At 62.8% G+C, this 20,603-nt stretch overlaps 2 protein-coding genes across 4 annotated transcripts; both read right to left on the bottom strand.

Moving 5' to 3' along the window:
• Positions 1-7,184: 7,184 nt before the first annotated feature.
• On the bottom strand, positions 7,185-10,534 carry MRPL28 (mitochondrial ribosomal protein L28). 3 transcript variants are annotated; one of them, XM_032327648.1, is made up of 6 exons: positions 10,462-10,534; positions 9,759-10,055; positions 8,820-8,972; positions 8,410-8,544; positions 8,232-8,318; positions 7,185-7,600 (listed from the first exon to the last, which is right to left on the bottom strand). In XM_032327648.1, the coding sequence occupies exons 2-6, from the start codon at positions 10,044-10,046 to the stop codon at positions 7,493-7,495; spliced, it is 771 nt and encodes a 256-aa protein (XP_032183539.1). In that variant the 5' UTR covers positions 10,047-10,055; positions 10,462-10,534; the 3' UTR covers positions 7,185-7,492. The 3 variants fall into 3 exon arrangements, with proteins under 3 accessions (XP_032183539.1, XP_032183541.1, XP_032183540.1); XM_032327650.1 differs by having other exon boundaries at positions 10,416-10,493; XM_032327649.1 differs by lacking the exon at positions 10,462-10,534 and adding an exon at positions 10,369-10,451.
• A 443-nt stretch (positions 10,535-10,977) lies between these two features.
• PGAP6 (post-glycosylphosphatidylinositol attachment to proteins 6) lies at positions 10,978-20,582 on the bottom strand. The gene is made up of 13 exons (XM_032327608.1): positions 20,394-20,582; positions 17,042-17,219; positions 16,755-16,947; positions 16,347-16,474; positions 15,976-16,244; positions 15,555-15,883; positions 15,091-15,181; positions 14,889-15,012; positions 14,329-14,465; positions 13,702-13,880; positions 13,475-13,621; positions 12,753-12,869; positions 10,978-12,393 (listed from the first exon to the last, which is right to left on the bottom strand). Exons 1-13 carry the CDS (start codon positions 20,512-20,514, stop codon positions 12,097-12,099), a joined length of 2,310 nt encoding a protein of 769 aa, XP_032183499.1. The 5' UTR covers positions 20,515-20,582; the 3' UTR covers positions 10,978-12,096.
• Between the last annotated feature and the right edge of the window lie 21 nt (positions 20,583-20,603).

Raw genomic sequence — 20,603 nt, 5'->3', positions numbered from 1 at the left:
GATCACTCCACAGTAACCCCGGGAAGCAAGACGGGTGGGCGAGGATGCTGGGGGACAGGACAGAGCTGACCTGTTGGGCAGAGTCAAGAAGGGTGGTGTTGCTCCACGAAGGTCCCAGGACCAGTGAGAAGGTGCCAAATCGAGCTTCCTGGGCCAGCCCAGCTTCCTGTGGACGCTCCAGGCTGGGGCCTCCCTGGGTCCTGACCACACATCAGGCAGGTCCCCCTGCCTCTTTCCTCCTGTGTTTGCCTCCTCTTCCCCTTCACACCTTGGGGCAGGTGTGTTCTCCAGGCTGGCAGCTGGAGTTTTCTCTAAGCCCTTCGACTCCAGCTGCCTCAGGCAGACCCCTGGGAAGTGATCCTGTCCCGAGGCCAAGCTGGAGCAGCAGAGGATGAGATCGGGGCTTTCCCTCAAACGAGCTCCAGGACCAACTCAGTGCTGGGGAGACCTGGTGTGACTGTCACCTTCTCCCCTGCTGCTGCACGGCATCATGTAGCGGTTGTCCCTGCTCCTAGGAGCCGGAGTCGGCCGCATTCAGGGCTGGTCACAGGTTGCTGCGCTCTCCCCTTGCCTAGGCAAGAAGGCCCTGCAGCAGAGGGGCCTGGCAGCAGGCCCAGAGCCCCAGGGAGCCATCCACACCCATCCCAACTTGGGCCTCACCCCAGGGTCCTAAGGGCTTCCTGTCACTCAGGACATCTTCCCATGCTGTGTCTCTGGAGAATGCTGACCCCAGGGATGCGTCCAGGACATGGGTGAGTAGGCTCACGATTGGAGGACAGTACTTGAATGAGGTGGTAGCTCCTGCCCGCCACAGAGGCCTGGGAGAGAGGAGGGGAGAGCAGCACACGCATCACCAGCACAGCGCCTCTCCAACTTAAGAGCCTCAGGGATATAGGGGTGCAGCCAGGGCTAACCCAGCTCCTATCTCCCTGGGGACATGTGTCAAGGCCAGCACCTCTTCTTCGCAAAGTGAGGGTCCTGCCCAACTTTCCTGGCCCCTTCCATCAAGGAGCCTGAGGCTCAGCGGGGGGCCCATGCCTGGCAGGGGCCCAGGTCACCGAAGAAAGGGCCTGTTGGCCTCCCCCGATCCCAACACCATTTTCCCAGGAATGGAAGTGCCTGCATGGAGGGACCTGAGGGACCTCACCCCACCTCTCCACCTTCCCAGGGTGGAGAGGCCCAGCTTCCCGGGTGGCCTCAGGTCACTTCCCAAGACTTCGGTCTTGGGCAAGCCTGCCCTGCTGCTATACCGACCCCGACACAAGGCCAACTTCCACCTTTGTCTTTGCTGTTTGCTCACCGGGAACATCCTTCCCTGACCTGACAGCCCCATCCCCGAAGGCCCCTCCCAGTGTGGGAGCTCGGTGCCTCTCTGTCGGCTGCCGGCTCTCGTTCTCCTTCCACTTGGCATACTTCATGTAGCTTCCTGAGCCTGTGCAGCCCTGGGGCCCAGAGGCAGCCCCTGGACCTGGTGGCTAGGAGACTCGGTTGTGGGGAGCCAGCCAGCCGGCTGCTTTGCCCGTGCCCACACCCACCAGATCGGCCCCTCGGCCACCTGCCCCCCACTGCGCTGTCCAGAGATGTCTCTCTCGGCTGCCTAGAAGCCTCGCAGCCACTGCAGCATGGTCTAAGTACGTGATTATGTATGCCGGGGTCCCTCCGGCCCTTTGTTGCTGCAGAATCTGTCGTGGCAAACAAAAGTGCACTGGATTAGCCACAGTGGATTAAAAGATTTGCTTCCCAGAGTTTACCTAATAACCCAACAATCATGCCGAAAGAGGCTTTGAACCTCGGGACATGCTTGCCGGGCCATCTGGGAGCTCTCGGCCTCAGCGAGCAACAGGACAGCGGTCCGGGTGATGAGGGCCGGAGGCTGCCTGTCCTCACCCTCCATTCTGCCCGTGGCCAGGCCTGTGCTTTTGCCAGGCCCATCTGGGCCAAACTTCAGGGTGACGCCAGATTGTAGGGGAGGGTAGAAAAGACCTGAGTGGGGGAAAAAGGCCCAGCCGGGACCGCCTTCCCGAGGGCCCGGTGCCCAAGGCCAGGCGTAGGGAGTGGGGACCGAGCCTGGCTACACTCAGCCACCCCCCGCGGGCACACCCACACTGGCAGGCAGCAGCAAGGACGGGAGCAACATGGAGGGTGGCCGTGGCGGGTGGGTGACACGCCAGGCTTCTCCACCACGCTGCAGCACACGGCCCACGAGTGCCGCCCCGTGGTGCACGTTCCTGCACACGCGTGCACTCACACACACGGACACACACACACAAGCATGTCCCCTTTGATCTCCAAAGGACACTCCGTTTACAAGCCCCTCATCGCAGCTGGCTTTTTGGGGCCTGTCCACCAATGTCCCGAGTAACGGGATTTGGCACCTCTGCTCCACCTCGGTCTGGCCGCTTCCCGGTACAGGTGGACATTTTTTTCCTTTCTCGCATTTTTCTTGCCTTTAAAAAAAAAATACTCCCTAAACGGCACTGACTTGACATGGCTTGTGCCCCAGGCCTGCGTACGGGGCCAGGCCGGGGGCCAAGTGGCCAACTCACTGAGTGCTTGGCCGGCTGGGGGTCTTTGATGCTGCCTCCACGGGAAATCTGAGTGAAAGACACGGGAGCACGATTTTCGGGACCGACGGTGCGGTGGGATTCATCCTGCCTCATGCGGTTCCCTTTGTCTCTCTCCCCGTGACCCTTGTTTGGGCCGTCTGGGGAGAGGGTCCCGGGCTGAGGGTCGGGTGCGGACATGGGTGCAAGCGCGCACGGGAGGGTGCAGAGGGCAGGGGGGCTGAGGGCAGGGCCCCAGCCTTAAGAACAATGGGCAGCAGGGAGCACATCCACCTGTCCGCCCGCCCGTCTGCCCATCTGTCGGCCCGCCCGGCTTACCTCACCTGCCTGGCTCCGTGTGCCTGCTCACGCCCCACCATCCCACGGTCCGCCATGATGGGCTTGGCTGTCTGTCTGAGCACTTTCAGTCACTCCAGGACGCGGGTCCCTGCTCTTGGCCACTGTGTGGCTGGGAGGAAGAAGTGTGACTCTGGGCTGCAGCTCGGGCTTCCACAGCCGATTGGCTGAGGCAGGGACCAGATGACGGCCTCAGAACCCTATGGTAGCCATGGCAACCAGCCCCTTTAGACACCGCCACCCCCTGAGCCACTCCTGACTGCCGAGGGAGCAGGCAATACTGCCGTGGGCCCACACACTGAGTCCCCTTCAAGTGTCAGGTCAGGCATCACAGGACCCTGTTCCTGCACCAGCTGTTGAGTGCGTGTGCGTGCGTGCGTGTGTTTCATGTACATTCAGTGTGAAGGGTCCAGGTCCCTCTTGGGACATGTCCCAGCCCACTCTGTGTCCTGCCTGACCACCTGCTGGAAGCAGGAACAATGTCTTTGCAGCCTGCACTTCGAGGAGGATTTCAGGTCAGGCTTGCCCCAGGGGCTGAAGGCCAGGCCATCTAGTGAGAAAATAATGGGTGAGGGCAATGGGAGAAAGGGCAGGGGAAACTCATCAGGGACACAGAGCCAAGCTCTCAATCCACCTGAGACCTCCAAGGGGCCTGCCAGCTTTTTCTGCCTGCCAACCCCTCCTCCACTCTCACCAACCTAGTGAACACAAAGACAGGCTCACCCTGTCCCTTCTCAAGAGCCTTCAGAGGCCAGCCTGGCCAGCCCTGTTGCTTCACAGACCCTGTGCCCCAACCCGGCGGGACTCTGGAACCTCAGTCACACCAAGCACTCCCCAACCCTGCAGAAACTAACCGCACACCAGTGACTTTGTACCTGCTCTTCCCTTGGCCTGAACCCCCTGGGTCTGTCCGCGACCAGCCCCTTGGTAAGGGTTTCCTGGATGTCTCAAGACCATTGCTTCTCATCAACGGTTCAACACAGCATCTCCCTGAGAACTGACCACCCCGGAGCCAACCCACCCCCGTCTTGAGACAGTCCACATATCCTCGGTTCAGCACAAGCACCACGAAGACCCCCATGAGACATCTACCCGAGAGCCCTGGGAAGCCACATCCCACTTCCTGGACCACGTCCAGCCCACGCTTGCTGGAGAAGACAAGTGAGCAACAGTCACAGGCCTGTGACGACTCGTGAGCCCCAGGTCTTTGGGAAGAGGCTACGGTGGAAGGTGCCCAGGGGCTGCTGAGGAAGCCGCCGCCAAGGTCAGAGGGACCTGGGAAACGGAATCTGGAACACAGGTCTGTAGTAGTTGTACGTCCAAGGGAAACGGGCTCAGGCTGGGCCAGGTGGGGCCCAGAGCTACATGGCCCCAAAGCTGCTCACCAGCCCAGGCACCTGGCCCCAGACTTCTCCATACTGGCTTGGCCTCACCCCAACTTGCTCAGTCACAAGTGAGCCCCCTTGTCTGCTGGACACCACCAGCAGACAGGTCTTGTCCAGGGACAAGGTGTGGGTGGGGACATAAGGCTGGGTCCGCTGGAGTTGGGAGTTGCTGGAGGGTCCAGCACTGGGAGATGCATTCTGGGGCTCAGGGAGAGCTTGGGAAGGGCTCTGGCGTGCTGTGGCAGAAGGGGCCTGAGGGCGTAGGGCTGATGCTGTTTAGCCAGTCCATGGGACCCGGGCTCTGGCTTGGGGGCAGGCGGCAGGCGGGGGCGGAAGGGCATCTGGAGCACAGGCTCCAGAGGGAAAAAGACAGTGCACGTGGGTGGCTTCTCAAGAGCTCTTTTGTGTTCCTAGCAGAGAGAAGCTGTGGACTGCCTGTTCTTTCCACACCCCCCACTCTGCAAGCCGACATACACCTGAGTGGGACTCAGGCAAAACCCTCAAGGTGAGGGGCCAGGCACAGAGCCACAGGCTGGGCCACGCCCTTCCTGACCTCAGGTATCCTTCCTGGGCCTCAGGACCCCATGGTGTTGACGGTCCCTTCCAGGGACCTCTGCTGCCCCAGTCCCAAGGGACTACTCCGTCCATAGCTAGTGATGGCCAGCCCTCACAGACTGGCTGGACTGTCAATGAAACACACGAACAAGGGCGTTGCCCAGGGGCTCCTGGAGGGCTGAGGAGGGACGGGGCCCAGCCTGTCTGCCCACCGGGGCCAGCGCAGCACAGTCTGCACTTCTGGGGGCTTGATGGTGATCAGTACAACTAGCCACCCCAATATAGAGGCCTGAGGGCCTGCGGGGCCTCAGTGAGGGGACTGGAGACTCTCAGCAGACTAGTGGAGGCGTGGCCTGTGGGCAGAAGCAACAAAGAAGGTGAAACCGGAGGGGGCACTTGGCCTGGTGGCCTCCCAGTGCCCAGCTCTGGGTCGCTGTGCAGCGTGTGCGAGCTTCCCCACCTCTGCAAGGGGAACCACGTGGCAGTTTCTGCCTGTCAGGCACCTTCCCAGGCCCCAGGAGTTTTATTTAGGGGGGAAGGAAGTCCGTCATTCAGACGGCTTGGCCTTCCCTGGACAGAGGATCTTTGTGAGGATTTGACCAGAGACTGGCTCTGCCAAGAAAGGGCCGAGGCCACAGCCAGACCCGACTCAGGTTACAGGGATGGAAGTGACCTGCTGAGACCGCACCATGCTCCTTCTACTGACCAGCAGCCCTGGGGGCCAGTCTGGGCCGCGCTTGCGGTAACCCCCGTGCCCCAAGGAGAGCAGACCTGCAACCCTGAGACCTTCTTTCTGCTGCCCCCAAGTGTGGTAACCCCACTTTGGCTGGGCCTGTGCTTTTAACACTCTTGCATGGTCCTCCAGTGGTGACAGAGAGACCAAGGCCAGAGTCCACCGTCCCCCGATACGGCCCACAGGCAGCCTAGTCCCCACCCTGCTCCAGCCATAGGCCCCTTCAGCTACCGGCAGGCACACATACACTGCAAGTCCCGACAGGAGATCCCCCAACCTGAACCTGTAGCCTGGGTGGGGGCAAGAAAGAGCAGTGGGGCAAGGTGTGACTGAGAGCCATGCCAGTGGATGGGGGGGCATCTGGGGTGCACAGCACAGGGCAGGGGGAGCCGGTGACACAGGCCATGCTAGAAAGGGATCCATTTAATTCAGTCCGGGGCTAAGGATGGGAAACATCAAGTGGGATCAAGTGGGCATTCGAGGGCTGGCCTGTCCAGACCACCACAGTGGTCGCCGTGGCCAGAGGCTGTGGTCAGGCCAGCCAGGGCTGGGGCAGGGGTGGGCTGGGTGCTAGCACCTTTTGGTAGAATTTCTTAAAAAAAAATTAAAATCTGGGGGCACCTGGGTGGCTCAGTGAGTTAAAGCCTCTGCCTTCGGCTCAGGTCGTAATCTCAGGGTCCTGGGATCGAGTCCCACATTAGGCTCTCTGCTCAGTGGGGAGCCTGCTTCCCCCCTCTCTGCCTGCCTCTCTGCCTACTTGTGATCTCTGCCTGTCAAATAAATAAATAAAATCTTTAAAACAAAATAAAATCTGTTCCCAATGTTGGGAACATGCAGAAACAATCGTGTGCATCAAGACATGGGTCCAAAGGTAAGTTCCAGAGGAGTCTGGGACTGACGACAGCATTTCCCAGCTTCACCCAGAGATCTCAGGATCACTCCCTAGAGCAGGGACCCTGCCCCTCAATGATGTCCCTATGCTGGGGGGTCTCCAGGGCTCCCCTGCCGCTGTGCTCGCTGGCCAGCCACAGGCTCCCTCTGGCCTCCACCTCCATGAACACTGCCCAGATGTCTTCACTACCACAGCACCTATCAGGGGAGCTGAGTGCCCCTGGGTCAGCTGCCAGGACCAGGTCAGGGGGATCACTCCCTGTCCTCCCAGAGTGATCCAAACGGGTCTCAATGCTCAGTACTCCCAGGAAAGGGCTGGGGATGAAGGTCAAGGCACCCCCAAATCTCGGAGCAGAACAGCCTCAGGGCACTGGCCCAGCCGCCCACTAGGAATCCCATCCCTGCACCTCCCGAGAGCTGGTGGGGGTGCCCACCGCCCTGAATGGCGTGTCAGCAGAGCTCCTTCCCGGCCACTCCCAGGGTGAGCCCAAGCCACCCGGCCTCTGCTCCAGAGAGCCCTCCAGGCAGACGGGGATGTACAACAGGGAGACGGTCTGTTGCCAGATGGCTTCAGCAACACTGAACCCTCCTGGAGGAAGGCAAGACACTGACACCAATCCCGGTCCCACAGCTCAGCCATATCCCGGGTCTCTGGGGCAGGACACAACGAGCTCAACGACTACTCAGGAGAGTACTTCCAAGCAAAGCAGCACACACATAGCCCAGTTCAGACTTTACTTGTGCTGCCCCCAAAGTGTGGTGACTCCATGTCAGCTGGGCCCCCACTTGAGGGGGAGGGGGAATGCAGAGGCAGCAAGATAGCCCCAGACCTCTGGGGACCCTGGCACGAGACTTCCTGGGGCCTCCACAAAGCCCTCCCAACCCTGGAAGCTGCTGGGTCATCAGAGAAGAACGGTTTCATCCACTACCCACGCGTGGCCCTCAGCACCACCCCAGGCCCTTGGGTCCACAGTGCCACGGGGCAGGCAAGGCGGTGAGCATGGCTGTCAGGCATGGGTCCGAGTCGCTCATGTCCTGCTGGCTCTCTTCTGCACGACTGCTGGCTCAGCCAGAGCCTGCTGCCGCAGCCGCTCAATCAGCTCCTCCACGTAGACCTTGAACAGAGGAGTCGGAGCCTACGGGAGGGACCCAGGGTCAGGACGAGTCGCTCTGGGGAAGACGGGAATTCAGCTGCCGCTGCCCAAATACCAAGAGAAATCTGGCGCAAGAAGACTAGACCCCTCAGGCTTGGCCACAGCTACCAGCCCAGAGGACAGCACCTTGTCCATGAGACGGGGCCACTGGGGACACAGGGACCAGAGTCTGTCCCCAGCTTCCCTGCCCCGGGGCTGCAGTGGGAACAGAGTCAGTGGCCACTGCGCCGTGGTGGGTTCCCTGTTCCAGCAACAACCACAGGCTCCAGACCCTTCCAGGGTGCAAGACACAAAAAGACCTCAGCTCCATACCAGGAAGACCCCAGGACAGGGGGGTGCTACGTAGCCAAAGAAACCAAAGGTGTCGCCAAGAGTCTTTCTGTCCATGAACTTATGAAGCCAGCTGGGGGCGGGGGCAGGGACAGGAGAGAGTCAGGGCCTCGAGAGGAGAGGGCATGCTGCACAGAACCCAGGGCTGTGGCTGTATCTGGCCAGCTGTGGACGGTGGCAACTCCTCCCCTGGCTCAGTGGGGGCCGTGGCCCTAGTCCAGGCTTGCCCTAAGGCAGCGCACGCCCCCACCCCGCCTGTCTGCTAGTGCCCACGCCTGCTCACCTTCTCCTCCAGGAGTCTCTGCTTCTCCACGGCCTCATCCAGCGTCAGGCCAACCCACTCGGCTTCTGCCTCCGGGATGACAAAGTCCTGCAGGGGAGAGACCAGGCACACAATGAGCAGCATTACCACCTGTCAACGGGGCCCACAGGAAGCAACAAGTTCAAACCGAAGCCCTCACCTTGTACTTGTCATAGATGGCGGCCCTCTTCTTGGGGTCCTCCGGGTGCAGCTGGGGGTCCTGTCGCGCCAGCCGCAGCAGCATCCCTCGCTTCAGGTCCATCCCAAACTTGGAGCACAGGTCCTCCTTGGGAGTCTGGCAGGAGGCTACGCATGGGGCCAGGTGTTGCTGGGGGGGGGGTGCCTGCCCACCCGCCAGCGGACACCACCAGGCTCCTCCTCAGCAGCCAGAGGACCCCAGGCCACCCCCAGAGGAAAGGAAGGCCTGAGAGCAGGGAAGGAGGCAGCAGTGCTCACCGGGAGCCCATTTACAGTTCACGGGTGACCCTGCACCCCAGACACGGGCGTGCCCCAGAGAGTCTCTGACTTGCCAGGAGACTCGGCTGTGTGCTGGCACATCCCCCTGCTCACCTTGAGGATGTAAAAGTCAAACCCGTAGGCCTCGTCGATGAGGTCCAGGGTCCGCCGAGTCACAGTAACGGTGAACCTCTTGTCCAGGATCTCACTGTACAGCTCACGCTGAAACAGCTGTGGCTTCCACACCTTCTTCACCCGCTTCGAGAGCTAAGGGAGGACCAGAGACCTCGTGAGTGCGCTGCTCCTCCCTACAGAGCCAAACGGGGCCCAGGGCCTCTTCCTGAGACACAGGACCAAGAGGTAGATGGACCAGACCCACCTGGGGACCCAGAGATCAGCTTCTCCTCAGCGCTGCCTGGGCTGCTGGTGTGTGTTCCAGACACACCACACGTACAACCATAACCCCGTGGTGCATGGGTCATCACATTCCAAACCAGGGACCAAGGGGCCAAGGCAAAGGGAGAGGCCACCTGAAGGGGCCTCAAACACACAAGCCACCGTGCAGAAGGCCCAGCTCCCCGTCCAGGTTTCCCACAAGACACGGCAGGTGGTGGACGGCTGGCTATGTGTCTCCCAGCCTTCCCGAGTGCAGTGACGATGTGCCAGTGCCGGCCGCGGCCATATCACGACAAGGAGGCCAACGGCAGCGTGTCAGGCTGACAGAGGGCCGAAGACCTGCCATCCTCCGACGGCCCCCCCCCACACACGTCCTCCCATCCTTACACCTGGCCTGGCTAATCTCCCCAGTGGCCCTGCGCTGACTGGTTCCCACAGGCATCACCATCTCAGGAGACCCAGAGGAGTTCACGGGCAGTCAAGTTAGCTGGAACAGCATCCTCACAGGTCAGCCTGCTTCTTCCGCAGAACTGAGTCTCCACCACAGCGCAAGCACACACCCCTACTGCACCCCACCCCGGAACCCCCAGGGCTCAGCACCGCACCCAGAGCAGCAAACCCCAGAGAAGTCCTCGGAAGCCTGCCCTGCTCCCCTACCTTGTCGTTGTTGACGTATCTGTAGCCCAAGATCCAGCCTTCCCCACCCCAGAGCCCCAGCTGGGATTCTGGGGGGTAGTAGATGGGAATGGGTACATCCTCCACGCGCTCCCGCTGCCCATTCTTGGGGTTGATCTTGAACTTAACCCCGTGCGGCCTATAGTGCACAGGAGTGGGTGTTCGCACCTCCTCCAAGGAGCGCAGGTAGTGCTGGGGTAAGCGGGAGCAGATACCCTCCCGCAGCCGGAGCCGCTTCCACAGGCCGACAGGGAACTTGTGCAGGGGCATCGCGGCAGCCTGACCGGAGGCGGGGGTGGCGCTGTTAGACCGCAGCCCCGACGCACTCCGGCCCTGTCCCCTGACCCTCGGAGCCCCCGACCCCAGCCCCCTGACTCCCCACCCCGGTCCCCCCGACACCAGCCCCCTGACTCCCCACCCCGGTACTCCCGACTCCAGTCCCCTGACTCCCCACCCCGGTCCCCCCGACACCAGTCCCCTGACTCCCCACCCCGGACCCCCGACACCAGCCCCCTGACTCCCGACTCCGGTCCTCCAGACCCCAGCCCCCCGACACCGGCGCGGCCCCAACTCCAAGTCCGAGCCCAACTACCCACGTATTCTCTCCCCTCGCCCCGACTCCTAATCCTGGACCCTGACCCGGACCCTGGCAGGACCTCCTCGCCCCACGAGACGCGGCTCTGACCTAGCGTCCAGCCTGCCTCTCCGAGTTCCGCGCCCCACCGGAACCGGAAGTCGTGACACCACGCTCAGCACCTGTCCGCCGCTAACTGGCCGAAAAGCCCGTCAGTCTAGCCTCGTCCCGCCCCCTTTCCTGCCTTTAGGGACCGTGGAAAATGCCGGGCAGTGACGGCGGCGGCTCAAGGCACCGTCAGCAAATGCGGCTCCTTTTCCCTGGAGCAGAGCTGGGGGCGGGGAAGAGTGGATGCTGTCATCCTTGGTCCCACTCCCTCTGCTCCCCTCCGAGAGCAGAAATCAGTGTTAAGTGGAAAAACTCTTCTGTCTCGGGGCGCCGCGGTGGCCCCGTCGGTTAAGAGTCCGACTCTTGATTTCAGCTCTGAGACCCAGCCTCACTAAGCATAGATCCTGCTACAGAGCCTACCCGCCCCCCGCCCCGTCCCCCCGGCCCCCGCGCTGTCTAAAAGACCCTTGTGCCTTGAAATATCACTGTGGAATATTAAACTCAGCAATCACAGCAAAATCAGAGCGACATAAAAATGTCTTAACGTCTTGAAAACTTGTAACCCAAAAAACACCATATATAAATGTTTGTTCTCCCTTTACAAGTGCAGGGTGACAAGGGGTGGGGGAGTAGGGACAGTAAGTGGGAGGGCTCCATGTCCCCACCCCACCGCATGGCACCTTCAGCTGCCTGAGCTTCCTGCGGTCACTTCTGGCCATTTCCAGCACTCCTGGTACAGAGAGCAGCCCACTACAGTGTGGCCTTAGGGGAGAGGCAGTCAGCCCCCCTTCTCCTGCTTCCCCCAGAGGCTGGGCTAGGTCTTGGGGAACCCCTCCCCAAATACAGTCAGGCCTATACAAGGCAGCAGTCATCCCTTCCTTCCCCGAAGCAACCAGAGAGGATGCGTAGCCCCCCAGACAGGGCCCAGGAACCCATGGGGTGGCTAGAGAGATAGAGTCAGGCCAGTGTGTGCCCCGGGGTACTGCACACCCGGAGCAGCTCAGCAGCCCTGTCCCCAGCGCCTGCAGTTCCAAAGCCAAGTGCCAAACAGAGGGGAGCAGCAGGACTGGACAGCCAAAACCCAGCCACTCGTGGCAGCCCCAGGGCCCAGCAGCTCCCTGGTGAGTGCCGTCACCTCCCGCCACAGTCGTGCATCTGCAGGGAGCACCCCCATGCCCAAGGAAGGCTGGCATCAGGGCACACCTCATCACGGAGCCAGGGATGCAAAGAGGGCACAAACCCTGCTTGGTGGGGCAGAGGCCTGTGGGAGGTGGGCTCAGGACTCCTCGGTCCCCTGGGTCTCACCTCACCACCTCACAGGGGAACAGGGATGATGGGGGCCTCTCTCTCCCCATCTCCAACCACCATGTTTCAGCCAGAACACAGGCCCTAAGTTTCTAAGGAGCCAGGCCTGGGCCCCAGGTGTCCCAGCAGACGCTGGCTGGGACCTGCTGAGGGACCAGCAGGCACCTGGGAACTGAGGGGGCGGGTGCAGTCCTCTCCTCAGAAGGAAGCCAAAGAGTGTGCGGGCAATTTTATTCAGCTGGAAATGGACCTGGACAGGGTCCTTCTCCTTTGGTCCTGCCCCTGGCCAGAGAGTCCATCATCACAGTGGCCGGTGTCCCTGAGCTGGCCACGTCATGTCACCGTATACAGGTCCTCTCGGTGGTTCTTGCAGATCTGGTAGTGGCAAGTGAGCTTCTGCGAGCAGGCCCAGGGCTTGGTGTGCTCCTCCCGTGGCGGGAGCAGGCAGGCCGCACTCCCGGCCAGCAGCACGTGCCAGAGGCTGTGGGTGTAGTAATAGTTGTCACTGGTCATCATGGAGGTGTAGATGGCAATGCCCAGAGCAGCCATGGAGATGCCGGGCAGGAGGTAGAAGGCCCAGCGCTGCCAGGACGTGGGGTAGCAGTGGCGCCGGCGTCCGCAGCGATACACCTGGAGTGAAGCGGCCCGTGAGCACAGGCAGAGGACGCTACTGGAGCCGCAGCTCCCAGGATCCCTCCCCCCAGGTCTGGGCAGTGGGATGGACTGTTGGTGTGGCTGTTTGGAGAGGCCCCAAGGGCACAGAGACCTGGCATGGGCCAGGCCCGAAGCCATGCTGGGCCCTCATGGGTGCCCCCAGCAAGTTCTCAGCAGATGTGTGGGACTCGGGCCCAGGGGCAGGAACATGGCCAGAATGGAGGGCCAGGCTCTGTTCCCCCGAAGCAGGGGTCTGTGGGGGGCCCAGACCGTCTTCTCCCAATCACCAGGGGAGGGGGCCTGGGCAGGAGCGCTGGCCTGTCCCAGCTCCTTACCCACATGGTGACCATGACCACAAAGGCAAAGAGGCAAGGCCCCATCATGTTCCAGGCACCCCTGCGGTCCAGCTGCAGGGACATGGCGAAGATCAGCGTGCCCAGGAGAAACAGGACCTGGACAAGACACAGGGGTGACCACAGGGTCACGGGAACCCTCAGCCAGTCGTTCATGACCACACAAGGTCCGGGAGGAACAGGTGCCCTGGGCCTGGTCATTGTCCCACAGCCCCCACTATCCCTTGGCCTGAGAGCTGCCAGCAGATTTTGTCCTGCTCTGCATTGATCCACGGATGCACTGATCCGTCCACCAGTGAACTTTTGAGGCACACACATGGACGGCAAGGTGCCAGGCCACGTGTCTCTGTCAGCCAGGACCAGTTGAGGCAGAAAAGTCCCTAGAGTGTCCTTAGCACCTGGGACTGTGGGAGCAGAGCCGGGGGCTCGTCAGGGAGGCCTGGCCTCAGGCAGGCGCTCTAGGCCTCCTCTCTGAAGGGGGTTGTGGGAGAGACAGGCTGGGGTCCTCACTTAACCCTGTTCACTGCCGTTCTTTCCTGGCATCCCCAGGCAGCTAGCCCTTCCCAGCTGGAGGCAGCTTCTTCCAGCAGGTGAATGGGGCTTCCAAGGCACAGCAGGTTTCTAAGCACCAAGCCCTCTTTGTGGTCTAGTCCTCAACACACGATGGGCCAGGAGCCCAGGCACAAGTGTCAGGAGTCACTCACGTGTTTCTGGGCTGCCTTCAGCCGTGCCATGCAAAGGATGGTGACCCAGATGGACACCCCGGAGCCCAGGAAGTCACAGTACTGCAGGGTGTCATAGCCCAGGATGCAGAGCACTGCCTCGCCGGGCTGGTCGCAGGCGTGGTAGAACTGCGGGGCAGGGGTGGTGAGCCGCAGCCAGCCCCTCTCCCAGCCCCCTCCCACTCCCACACCCCCTGCAGCAAGCCCACCGTGGAGAAGAACATGGTGTAGGCATAGACAGAGGCCTCCACCAGGAGCGAGCGGTGCACCGAGACGGCGATGGGAGCCAAGAACATGAGGTTGCTGAGAGTGAGAAGGAGGGCGGCCACCCGCTGCTGGGCTACCGTCTGGGCCGTGCTGTTGTCCGTGCAGCTCCACCCACGCCAGCCTGGGAGCCAATGAGATGCCAAGGGGGCTGAACCCCAGAGCCTTCCCCTCCCCAAAAGACCGGCAGAGAAGCCCCTTTCTCACCCAGAAGCAGGCTGGAATGGGGCAGGGCAGGAGTAGGGCAGCTGTGGGCAGGGGAGGCCTAGGCCATCAGTGCCTGAGACACAGTGGGGGTGAGGGACTGAGGAAGTACGGAGGAAGGAACAGGGAGGAGGCATCTGCCCTAGCCTGGCAGAGTCCCTCTCGGGCCCTGGCAGAGTGGAGGTGGGCTCCCCAACCTTGCCCTGCAAGGCCCAGAGGCAAGGCGCCCAGCAGGCTCAGTTGATGGAGCACGCAAGGCTTGATCCCAGGTCCTGAGTTCAAGCCCCACCCGGGGTGGAGAGATGACTTAAATACGTAAACTTGAAAACAAGAGCCGGTGTCCCGAGGCCCGTGGGCCCAGGCCTCACCGGCCTTGCAGCTGCAGCCCGCATATAGGTAGCTGTGTCTGCGCAGCAGGACGCACTGGCCATAGGGTCCGCAGTCGTTCAGGCAGGGCACCAGGGTCAAGGTGGTCTCCACGAGGACCGAGGCCTGCTCACACTCCCTGTGAGGAAGGGGCCGCAGGAAGCCTAGCTGCTGACACCCGCTGCCCGTACCTCGTCCGGGCTCTCTGCAGGCTCTGGGACACAGGAACCCACATCCGAGGCCCCCAGGCTCCCAGTCCTGGAGGACAGCAGCAGCAAGCTCTGCCGAGTCTGAGATGTACCCCCCACCCCCCGCCAACATGCCCTGAGGCCCAGTCTCCTGGGGCTATGTCCTGGACTGGTCCCCCTCCTTGGGTCCTGACTCCCAGGGCTGCAGCATGATGGGTGAGCACGTGGAGAAGAAGCCCTCACAACTCCCGGAAGGCAAAGGGCCCCACAGGGCTTTGGTCGCTCCCCAACCTGGACCTGGGCAGCCCCATGCATGGTTCTGCTGGGAGCAGTCCGCCGCCTACCCCCAGCCAGCAGTCCCCAGGTCTACTCACTCGGGACTCTCGGGGCACACGAGCTGCAGGGAAAGGTACCAGTTGTCCGTCTCTGGGTAGGGGATGATGAGGTCGGCCTTGTGCGATGCAGTACTCAGGGTCAGTGGGGAGCCCTGAAAGAAGGCTGCAGCAGAGGGGGGCTGATCAGTAGCAGCCAGAGGGGCTGGCCGGGGACCCTGGGCCGCACACTGCCGGCGCATACCTGTGGTACAGTTGAGCGACGTGCGGAAGCCAAGGAAGGGGGAGGCGGCATTCACACAGACAGCGACCAAGGTGCTGTTGGTAATTCCAGTCTGGAAGGAGAAGCCACGCACTCGGCCCCAGTCCCAAGGCAGCGGGCTCCCACTCTGGCTGGCTCCATTCTCCGTGCCTTCTGCTGGCCCAGGGCCCTTCTAGAACCCTTCCTTCCAGGACGGGGGACGCCCAGCCTGATCCCACCCACAGCCTCACTTCCTGAGGCACAGCCCGCAGAACAGGCCTCCCTCTCCTCAGACAGAGCCCCTAATCTGCCCCAGGGCCTGCGGGGGTCAGCTTGTTGCCGGAAAGGCCGACCTACTCTCTGTGCCAGAGTCAGCGTAGGAAGACCCAGGCAGCACCCCTGAGGCTGGGCGGGGCTGAGCCCAGGCTGAGCCAGGAAGCAAGGCCCTCCCCGGTCAGGGTACCTACCTTGTTGGCCCGCAGGGAGACAGTGAGGGAGCCCCCGCTGTCCATGCCGGTGTCCATGTACAGCCGCATCACCGAGGGCGTGGCGGGCCGCACCCGCACCCACACCCTGTCCACAGGCCAGAAGCGCACAGACACCACGTCCAGGTCTTCCCGAATGACTGGGTAGCTCGCCAGGCAGCAGGGGCCCCCATGCCTCCTGCTGCTCCTGCCCAGGCCGTGGTCGCCGTGGTCACCGGGGCGTGGGGGCAGCAGTCCCGTGGAGGTGTTGCAGCTCTCGTTCAGGCTGCTCTGTGGAAGGTGCTGGAAGTTCAGGTTCCACGGCCTGCAGGCTATCAGGGGACAAGGGGTTCAGCCACGGGAAGGCCTAGGGATCCGCGGCAGGAGGCGGAGCCACCCGTGCCCGTCCTCCCCCTTAGCCCACCTGTGAGGGCAGCTACCACCTGGAAAGCCACCAGCACGCGAGGCCCCGCCAGGCTCTTGGCGGTCACCTGCAGCCACCGGTCCCAGGGTGGTGAGGGCAGCAGCAGGCGGCAGGCCCCAGTGGGGCTGACGCACATGAACACCTTCTGGAAGTTTCTGGGCAGGGTGGCAGCGCCCACGGTGAGGCGCACAGGGCAGCCCAGGCTCCCGTTGGCGGCACAGCCCTGCAGCTCCAGCTGCAGCTCCTGGGTGTACTCAGGGATGAAGATTCTGTGGCCGGGGGGGACAGGGTCTCGCTCAGCCTCTGTGCCTTCCACCAGCCTCCTGAGGCACCACGCCCGGAGGCTCCGCCTCCCCAGGGGCCCTACTCACTTGAGGTAGCTGGGATGGGAGAGGAGGGTCTGCGGAAGGGGAACGTCAGGCTCCAGGATGGAGACCTCCACCGTCCGCACAACCAGCATGTCAGGCTGGAAGACGTAGGCGCAGGTGGGAACAAAACCCTAGGGAGAGAGCGAAGTGTGGGGAGAAAGAACATGCATACGTGGGGGGCACGTCAGGGGCAGACACGGGAGCTGGGGGGGGCAGAGCTGGAGCAGACATAGTGGAGCGGAGGGGGGGGGGGTGCCGGGCTGGAGCAGAGAGCCCAGGCATGGAACGGTGTGGAGAAGTGTGGGGGGCACTGGACCTGTGCATGCTGGGTGGAACCTAGAGCAAAGTCAGCGAGTGGCATGCCCGCGGTGAGGGAGCCTGTCCCCTCCTCCCCGAAGGCAGCCCCCTTACCTTCACCTCGATCTTCTGGGAGGCGGTGGGCAGGTGGGCCACCACAAACCAGTCCCCGGGGGCTGGGTGGGAGATGTTGAGGGAAGCGTTGCTGTCCAGCATCTTGATGAAGAAGGGGGACTGCACAGAGCTGTTGGCAGGGAAGCTGGTGCCCAAAGGGTTGATGACAGGAGGGGCACCATAACGGAAGTACCTGTGGGCGGAGGGCGGCAGGGGTGTCAGGGCCTGGCGGGGCGCGCCCGGGAGGGGGAGGGGAAGGGGGTGGGAGAGAGGGGGAGGGGACCTACACAGTGATCTCCACGCTGGCGCAGGCCGGGCTGCTGCCCCGGGACACTTGCAGCAACCAGCGCAGCAGCACGGTGTCGGGGGGCACGCGAAAGCGGAACAGTCTGGCACTGCCGTACCAGCTGTAGAAAGACAGCTTCTGTGGGGACTGGGAGAAATGTTCGGACACCAGCCTGACATCTGCGGGGAGAAGGTGCCGTCAGCTGGGCCCCCACCTCCTCACGGAGCCCCACAGACAGAGGAGCCTGGCACACCCCGCCCCCCACCGGCCCCGTCGCTGCTCCACCAACCATGGCAGCTGTCCTCCCCTCCTGCAGCCCCGGTGACTCCAGGGTCAAAAGATGGAGGCTCACGGGAGGTGCTCAGGGCTGTAGCGCCGCCCCTGCCCCCACCTTTGTCCTGGGCACCGGACAGCAGCAGACTCTCTCCCCTCCCACTCTGTGCAGGGGGCCACGCTGAGGTGAGGGGACTCAGGCCCAGAGGCTGGCCACCTGCTCAGGCCCACAGTGACCTGAGACACAGCCAGAGGAGAGTCAGAGTTCCACCTCACCCAGACAGGAGGCGAGCAGAGACCCTGGTGGGGAGGAGAGCCCAGGCAGGAAGCCTGGCCAGGTGCGAAGATGAAGGGACAGCTGGCTCCTGTGCTCACGTGGGCGTGTGCCCATGCAGGGTGGTACAGAGACAAGGCAGGGGCCCCTGGCAGCAAAAGGCTCCCGGCCCCAGCCTTCCAGCCCCTCTCAGGTCCCCACCTCTGTGGCTCCCCGGCTCCCCACCCCTCCAAACTCTGTAACTCGGCCTGTGTCATGCCAACCTTTCCAGGGCCAGCTCTGAGTCTTCTGGAGCTCAGCCCAGAGACAGGAGGACCCACCCTGATGAGGCCCCTGCTGGGGGTGTCCACTGATGGAGCACACCCTGCCCCAGAGCAGGTGTCTGACCCCACGTGTGGTGCCCACCCACAATCCTCCCTCTTGGAGATCCTACAGAACAGATCACCCCGAGCATTCTTTGTGCTCCTGGGGATAGCTAACTGGGCGTGGGTTCCAGTCACAAGGTGCCTGGGCTGGAAGGCAGAGAGTCCAGCCCCAGCTCAGGCTCAGGCCTCATGCCTCCTGTGACCTTGGGTGTCCCTTCCTCTCTCTGAGTCCCAATTTCCTTGTGAGTTGGCTAAGGGAGACAGCACCTCCCTTCAGGTGCCCTGCCCTCCAAAGTTAATGGATACGAAAGTGCTTCTGGAAGAAATGCACTGTAGACACAGTAGGGTGTGACCTCCCTCTCTTCCAGGCTGAAGGCCTCTCCCTGCCCCACTGGGCGAGTGGTTGGCTGACACCATCTCCACTTCCCCTTCCCCACCTCAACAGCAGGCCAGGGGCCCCTCCAGGTAAGCCAGGGGAGCAGGGAGGGAGCCAGGAGAGCCAATCCCCTCTGCCAACCTCCTGAGCCTCCCGTGGAGGCATTGGAGAGAAGGTAGTGACCCACTTGCAAAGCCAGACTGAGCTCCAAAGGAGCCCCGCACAGCAGGGAGCTCAGGGGTAGGCTCTAAATCCAAGACTTTCCCTGTGGCCGCTGGCCACCAGGTCCCACCCCCCAGGCTGTGGACTGAACCCTAGGAAGCCAGAAGCTGCTGACCTAACACAAACCTCCTCCCAGGGCTGCTTCAGCCCCTAGGATAACGTGATGAGAAGGGCAGAGCAAAGTGCTGGGGAGCCGAGGTAGGACAGTCCCCCACCCCCACCTCAGAACCAGGGCACCTTAGAGAAACAGTCTGCCAGCTGGGCACCCAGCAACCTGGCCTGAAAGGGGCAAGGACTTCCTGCTGCTGCCAGCGCTGGAATGTCAGCCTGAGGGCACCTGGAACACAGCTGGTAGGTGTGACGTTTCAGCAGGTGCACAGGAGATAAGAGACCTGTTCAAAATCCCCTGAAGAGCTAGGGAAACCCCTTCCCAGGGCCACAGCTTGACCTCCCTGGCCCAGACCCCCACCCGGTTATCTTGCTAAATGCTAGGCCATTACCACATGACATCTTTCAGGGAGCCTCGGACTCATGGACCCCAGCCCTGTGCCACAGGCCCCTCCAAGGACACAGGGTCAGATGGAAAAGAGAAAAAGTCCCTGAGACTGTCCTGGGAACCCCAGAGAGGGCACGCCACCACACACAGGTACCCTGTACAGAGACCCTGCCCATGCACAGACTCCAGAAGCCAGGGCCACACAGGGCCTGGCCTCTCAGCAGGCCCAAGAGGTGAGGAGCTGCCCCAAGTTTTCCATCTCCATAAACCCCACCAGCGAGCCCTCCCTCAGCCCTGCCCCAGGATGGAGAAACAGGTGGACATAAGGAGGGCAATATCCCACGGAGCAATTCAACCAGGAGCCCATCTCCGGGTAAACTACCTTTCATTTCAAGCCGTGCCAAGCTCAGACACCAGAGGCACAGCCCTCAAAGAAACAAGAGCTTGGAGGGTTTCAGGGAAGGGGGGAGGGGCAGGGAGCCAGGAAGTGGAGGGAGAGAGCCCCTGCTGAGAGGGATAAGCTGCCTGCTGTCCAGGGGGAGGTGTGGGCTGGGGCCTGCTGTGGAGGGGGGGAGGTGTGGGCCACCTATCACCCGCCACAGGGCCCTCAGGGAGACTCAGGCCACAGTCAGGGGAGGCTACTCAGCACCCACAGGCAGGACGGTGGGGGGGGCAGTGCAGAAGCCACCTCCTGGGGGTTCAGTCAAGGATGGGGACTCTCAGACAACCCTGGCCCGCCAGGCTCCTCAGGTCCACCTGGGAGTCCAGCCTGCGAGAAGCACGGCCAGCTGCTGAGAGTCACTGCACTTAGGTTGGCTAAGACTCTGCGAAGGATGAAGACGGGCCACCCACCTGGGCCCCACTCCTGGATCTAAGCAACTTTCTCCTAACTCCCAAGTCTCTGAAGCCAGCGGGGCGCCCCAGAACAACATGGCACAGCCCCTCTCTCCCGCAGCCGGAGTGCCAGCTGCGTCCCCCTGCGCTCCTTCGCCTCCCGGTCCCTTCGCCCGTGGGTTGTGCCCTACCTAAACGCGCCGGGAGGGCCCGAGAGCGAAGGGCGCACTCCAAGGGGTCAGTCTGGACGAACTCGGCCCCGGGGACAGTGGATGGGGCGCCAGCGTCCTTTCCACCCCCACCACTTTAACACTCGGCTCCCGCAAGGGGCCGCCCTGAACCCCCCCAAACCCCCTGCCTGGGGTGGGGACCTGGGCTCTGCGCCCGCGCGAGGTGAGCGCACAGGCACCCCCAGGGTGAGTCACAATCCAGACCCCGCCTCCCGGCAGCCCCCCAACCCGGCCAGCGCACGCCTCCCCCCGCCATGGCTCCCGCGGGTCGGCGCCCGCTCACCGCTCTTCCTGCTGTCGCCGGCGGCGGCAGGCGGGGGCCGAGCGAGCAACAGCAGCAGCAGCGGCCCCGCCACAGCCACCGCCGCGCCCCCGGTCCCGGTCCCGGTCCCAGCCCGGCCCATGGCTCCGCGCTCGGCCCGGCGCTACCCGGACCGCGTCCCCGGCCGCCCGCCCCCGCCGCCGCCCGGGCAGCCACCGCCGCCCCTGCGGC

This window comes from Mustela erminea, chromosome 20, assembly GCF_009829155.1.
Source record: "Mustela erminea isolate mMusErm1 chromosome 20, mMusErm1.Pri, whole genome shotgun sequence".
NCBI classification, from domain to species: Eukaryota; Metazoa; Chordata; class Mammalia; order Carnivora; family Mustelidae; genus Mustela; species Mustela erminea.
The sequence above is the reverse complement of the archived record's forward strand: the minus strand, read 5'-3'. Positions and strand labels throughout refer to the sequence as shown.